This window comes from Balaenoptera borealis, assembly GCF_965194805.1.
Source record: "Balaenoptera borealis genome assembly, chromosome: 3".
Taxonomy (NCBI): domain Eukaryota; kingdom Metazoa; phylum Chordata; class Mammalia; order Artiodactyla; family Balaenopteridae; genus Balaenoptera; species Balaenoptera borealis.
The window spans coordinates 133,573,611-133,579,491 of record NC_138866.1 but is presented as its reverse complement, the minus strand read 5'-3'; the positions used below and the strand labels follow the sequence as shown (position 1 = coordinate 133,579,491).

At 45.6% G+C, this 5,881-nt stretch overlaps 1 protein-coding gene across 10 annotated transcripts in view; it reads left to right on the top strand.

The window, feature by feature from the left end:
- The window catches only part of LRRK1 (leucine rich repeat kinase 1), a 118,275-nt gene that overhangs the window by 41,128 nt on the left and 71,266 nt on the right, over positions 1-5,881 (top strand). For all 10 annotated transcript variants that reach the window (XM_082385126.1, XM_082385127.1, XM_082385128.1 and 7 more), the window contains exons 3-4: positions 268-431; positions 2,961-3,132. In XM_082385126.1, the coding sequence (XP_082241252.1) occupies positions 268-431; positions 2,961-3,132 (336 nt within the window). The remainder of the gene's footprint in view (positions 1-267; positions 432-2,960; positions 3,133-5,881) is intronic.

Sequence of the window (5,881 nt, the reverse complement as noted above, 5' to 3'; positions counted from 1 at the left end):
TGTCTAGCCGCAGAATCTTCCCCGAGCTGTGTTCAGCTTCCCCGTGCCTTCACAGATGGCCCCATGCAGGAAGGGCCTCCAGCAGGGTGCAGGTGCCAAAGTCTGCTGTACTTGGTGACATTGGCAGCATTTCAGGGCAACCCCTTTCTCTTGCTAAAGCCTCCAGATTTATGTCTTGGAGAGCACATCCCACTCTCCTCTCTGATGATTCCTACAAGCAGCGCTGGCAGTGGAGGTCATGCTATGTGTGTGCTTCTGTCCACCCAGGTGCCGGGGACATGGGCAGCAAACTATCCATGCCAGGTGGCGACACCACAGCACGGAGCCCCAGGACGGAAGGCATTCATGCCGCATACAAGCGAGGAGACGCCAGCAGAGCCCAGCACCTGCTCAGAGAAGCTTGTGATGAGAGCACGTCCCAGCTGGAAAAGGTAAGGTCAATGCCAGCCCCTCTGGCCAGAACTGGGGACCCAGGTTGGGCAAAGGTTACCACTAAAGTTGTTTTCTTGTTATCATTATAATCATAATGAGGATTTCTATTGTGTTCTGAATACCTTGTTTCTCATGTAAACTTATGGGTGCCAGTCCTTTCGAGTGGACTTCTCAGGCTGTCATCACCTAAGCACACTGCTCCTGCCTTCCCAGGGGACAGGGAGGGGGTCACAGAAATATAAAGGACAAAATGGCAATCTGAAGGTTTAACTTAATATATTCTTTTACACTTTTTTCCACTATAAAAATAGCACATGCTCAAAAAAGAAAATTTTTTAAATACATAAAAGTAAAGAAAAAAAGAACAAAAAAGTATTCATATTCCTAATCCATCCAAACAATCCCACTTAGCATTTTTGGTATACTCTCTTCCAGCCTGCTGATCTGAACATTCATTTTGTCGTTGTTATTGTTTCTAATATAGATACAAGCCTATTTATGTATAGTTTTGCATACTGCTTTTTCTCACATAATATTATATGAACAATTTTCTGTATAAGTTCCTTATGAGCGTCACCTTCAATGGCTACATGACATTCCATCTAGTAGAGACAGTGTTACTTACCTGGCTATTCCTTTTGGTTAGATATTTGTATTGTTTCTAATTTTTTACTACTATAAATCATGCTGTATTGAATGTTTTTTGCCTAATCCTTTTCTTATTGTCAATATATTTTCTCAGCCTAGGTTAACAAGAATTGAGAATGTGGGTATGAGCAATTTTTAAATTTTAAAACACATGCCAAACTTTTCCAAAAAGCTTGTGGAGATCAACCCTCTTGCCCACCTACAGCTTGAGAAGACCATTGCCACATTCTGGTCCTTGTGGGAAATTCTTATTGGCTGTCAACCGTGGAAGCACTTTACTGATGTTTTGTGTGCAATACTTTGATTAGAACAGGTTTAATGTTTCCATATAATTAATAGTTGGAAATAACTCAATTACTAAACCTGCTCTCAAAATTGTAAGAGAATTTTTTGGGGGGAATTGGCAAGTACATGTGCTTGAGAATTATTGAGGGGAGGGCATTTTTGATTCCTCCCATTATGAATTCACAGCATATATGGCCAAAGGCCTCTCTTCTTATGGGGAGAACTGGGATGCACACATGAGCAGGTCAGACTTGTTGGCCCCTTGGGTTGGCACTGGGTGGCCTCCCACAAGGAGGGCTGTTCAGCAGACAGCCTGGAGTCTGTGCCTCCCTCTGCCCATGTTAGTAGTCTGCCCTGGTTGTGATATCATGCCCATGCATTCATGGGTTGGCCGACTCACAAATTCGTTAGCATGGCTGCCCTCTGTGAGCTGGGTTCCTTATACCCACTTCCCTCAATGCCTGCCATGAAGGAGATTAAGGGGAGTTGTAATGATCCCCATTTTATTATGAGGGAACTGGAGTACAGTGCTGTCAAGGCACTTGTCCAAAGACATATAGGTGGTAAGTGGCAGAGCCAGGATTCAACTTGGCATGTCCGTTTGGCACCAACGTCAGTGTCCTGTGCCTGACTCTTCAGTGGAGAACCAGCATGACATTGGACCGAGGAACCCACAGTCTAGCAGAGGAGCCAGAGACATGGGGGTGGGGACACACAAATACAAGATGGCTTTTGGGGGACAATGGAATAGTCTAGCTCTTGCTGGTGGTGATTGTGATTGAGTTATACCTAGTCAAAATTCATGAAAGTGCACTAAAAAGGGTGAATTTACTATGTATAAATTATATCTTAAGAAACCTGACTTTAAAGCAATACAGGAGAGCATGTGTTCAGGCTCAAATGACCTGTGTGGCAAGATGAATGTGTCCATTCAAGGTACTGCAGCCTGGGTGAGAGAACCGAAAAGGCTTTAGCTATGCAGAGACGGTGACAGAGGCCTCCCAATGCAGGAGACACTGTGAGCAAGGAGATGGGGCATGTGCTGACCTTTGACTGAGAAAAAGACCAGGCTTCCTGTGAGAAGAGGGCTCTCAGAGGCACAAACCTAAGGCACAGGACAGCAGCCCTGGCTTGCACATTCAAATAACATGAAGAATTTTGATACCTGCCTGAGATATCTTTCATGATGCTGTTCCAAATAGAATATGAGACATTCATAAGATCAAATTTTCTAGTAGTCACATTAAAAATGTAAACAGAAACAGGTAGAATTTTAATAATCTGTTTTATTTAACCAGCATATATTAAAAATCATCATTTCAACATGTAATCAGTATAAAAATTATTGACAAGATAGTTTACCCTTTTCATACTAGGTCTTTGAAATCCCATGTGATTTTACACTTTCAGCACATCTCACTTTGCATGAGCCACGTTTCAAGCCTCGTCAGCCACATGTGGCTGGTGCTGCCGTCCTGGGCAGCACAGCTCCAGTCTTGCCCATGGACTTCGTTAAGCATTTAGAGTCAATTTTCTTGGCAGTTCCCAGCAGCACTCGTCTTGCTGACATCCTGCCCCTGTTCTGTTTTGACCAGGGCCAGCTCCTGAGCATCTCTGCGGCCTATGGGGATCTGGAGACCGTCCGGTATCTTCTCACCGAGAGACTGGTGGAGCTGCCAACGGAGCCCACCGACGACAACCCAGCCGTGGTGGCAGCACAGTTTGGGCACACTGATGTCGTGCAGGAGTTACTCGAGTCTTTGCCAGGTAAATCCCAGAGCATGAGCTCTTCACCACCTCTCAGGGACCCTCTTTTCTTAGGAACCAGGCAGGCATTTGGGGGGGCTGCACTTCAAAATGTTTATGCCTTCACACTGTTTACCAGTCATGAGATCCAGAAATCTGGGAGTATCCTTTAAAGCAGTTTTAGGTTCACAGAAGAACTGATGAACAAGTACCGAGAATTCTCATATACCACCTCCCACAGTTTCCCTGTTATTTGCGTTTTGTGTGAGAGTGGTACAGTTGTTAAAATTGATGAACCAACCAATATTGACACATTATTACTAATTGAAGCCCATAGTTGACATTAGGGTTGTATATCTATGGCTTTTGACAAATGTGTAATGACATATTTCCACCATTATTGCATCATACAGAATTGTTTCACTGCCCTAACAATCATCTGTGTTCTACCTATTCATCCCTCTCTCTCCCAACCCCTGGAGAGCCACTGATCCCTTTACTGTCTCCATAGTTTTGCCTTTTCCAGAATGACATATAGTTGGATTCATACAGTACGTGGCCTTTTCAGATTGACTACTTCCACTTAGCAATATGCATTCAAGTTTCCTCCATGTTTTTTCATGACTTGAGAGCTCATATATATATATATTTTTATTACTGAATAACATTACATTGTCTGGATGTACCATGCTATGTTGCTTTTTTAAATAACAAGTTAATTTTTTCTCTGGTGGACTCAAGGTGTCCTGGTCTCCTTTGATATCCCATGATGGCCTTGGATCTGTGACACTGATCCAGGCATCACTGCAGCTATAGGCTGAGGCATTGCCTTAGCAGTGGTCTTGGGAGTTAGGATTTTGTGAGGGAGTGGGGCCAGCTTCATGGGTATGTGACAGTGCAGTCACACAGGGTCCTGAACTTAGAAGGGCCCCACTCTTGGTTTAACACTCTGAAGTTGCCCTCTTGAAATTTTTTTTTAAAGATTTTTTTTTTTGATGTGGACCATTTTTAAAGTCTTTATTGAATTTGTTACAATATTGCTTCTGTTTTATGTTTTGGTTTTTTGGCCATGAGGCATGTGGGATCTTAGCTCCCCAACCAGGGATCAAACCCACACCCCCTGCATTGGAAGGCGAAGTCTTAACCACTGGACTGCCAGGGAAGTCCCAGCCCTCTTGAAATTTTTAATAATTTTTAAACAAGGGACCCCATTTTTTTTGTTTTTTCTGGCTGCGTTGGGTCTTTGTTGCTGCGCACAGGCTTTCTCTAGTTGTGGCGAGCGGGGGCTATTCTTCATTGTGGTGCACGGGCTTTTCATTGCAGTGGCTTCTCTTGTTGCAGTGCATGGGCTCTAGGCCCGCAGGTTTCAGTAGTTGCAGCACGCGGGCTCAGTAGTTGCGGCACGCAGGCCCTAGAGCATGTGGGCTTCAGTAGTTGTGGCGTGCAGGCTCAGTAGTTGTGGCTCGCAGGCTCTAGAGCGCAGGCTCAGTAGTTGTGGCGCATGGGCTTAGTTGCTCCACGGCATGTGGGATCTTCCAGGACCAAGGATCGGACCCATGTCCCCTGCATTGGCAGGTGGATTCTTAACCACTGCACCACCAGGGAAGTCCAAGGGATCCCATTTTTAAGTTTTGCATGGGACCCCACAATTATGCAGTACTACTGTTAGGGGGTGTCCAACTATGTGCTTTGAGGTAGATTTGTGCTCAGATTTGGTTCCAAGCTGGCATGCCTCTCCTGTGCCTGGAAGCAGAATGAGTTTATGAACAGAAATCAGGGCACTGTTAGGGCCCATAGATGCTGTTTGGGTCGAGCAAGTTATAGGAGGGCAGGAAGGAGCCCCCAAGGAGCCAAAGCTGATTCCCTTTCCTCGGGGATCTCCAAGAGTAGCTCTGTTCTAGTCCCAAAGAGTCTATGCCAGCTGACTCACTCATCTCGTTGGACAGCTTACATTTATTGAGCATTTTCCAAGTACTGGACACACTGCAGAACTTGATAGACACAGAGGCTTTTTGAAAAGGTGATCCCAGTCCTTTAGTAGGTCCTGGTCAAGCAGAGGAAATTGAGGCAGAAAGGTGTAACCATGCGAAGGTTGAAATATTTACACAGTGGTTTGCAAGCACACATCAGGGAATGGTCTTGTCTGGGTGCAGGCTGGAGTCTTCAGAGGGAGCTGACATCTGAGCCAGGCTTTGCAGGCTAAGTAGGAGTTTACTTGGCAGATTAGCAAGGGAAGAGCCTGGTTTGCCTGCTTTTGCAGAGCAGGGAGCTTGGGTGGACCTGAGCATGTTCTCAGCTGCTCCCAGGGGTGTCCTGTCTTTAACTCAACGTAGGACAGAGCTGCTGAGGACTGAAGGAGTCCAGAGCATTGTGCTGGGCCCTGTGGGGAGTGCAGAGGTGGGCAAAACAGTTTGTGTTCTCTGGGAATTCCCAGCCTGTAGGGAAGGCAGCCACTGTCGGGAGTAAGGTAAGACAAGAGGCAGCTAGAGAATGAAGGCAGGGTTCAAGAAGAGGAGGGAGGAGAGGTCCATGGGGTGTGGGTACATCGTTGTGTAATTATGAACATCATTTGAAGGACATCATTATGTAATTCCTGGTCTTGTAGCTGAGCAGGGCTGAAGAGAAGGAGGAGGTGGAAAGATGCGCTCTATGAGTGTTGCTGGATTTGGGCCTCATAGAATACATGCAGGGGTTTGTATGGTTAAGAGAGCACCCTTTGGTTTTAGATAAAGCAGAACTTAAGGCTTGACTTTGCCATTTACCAACTGTG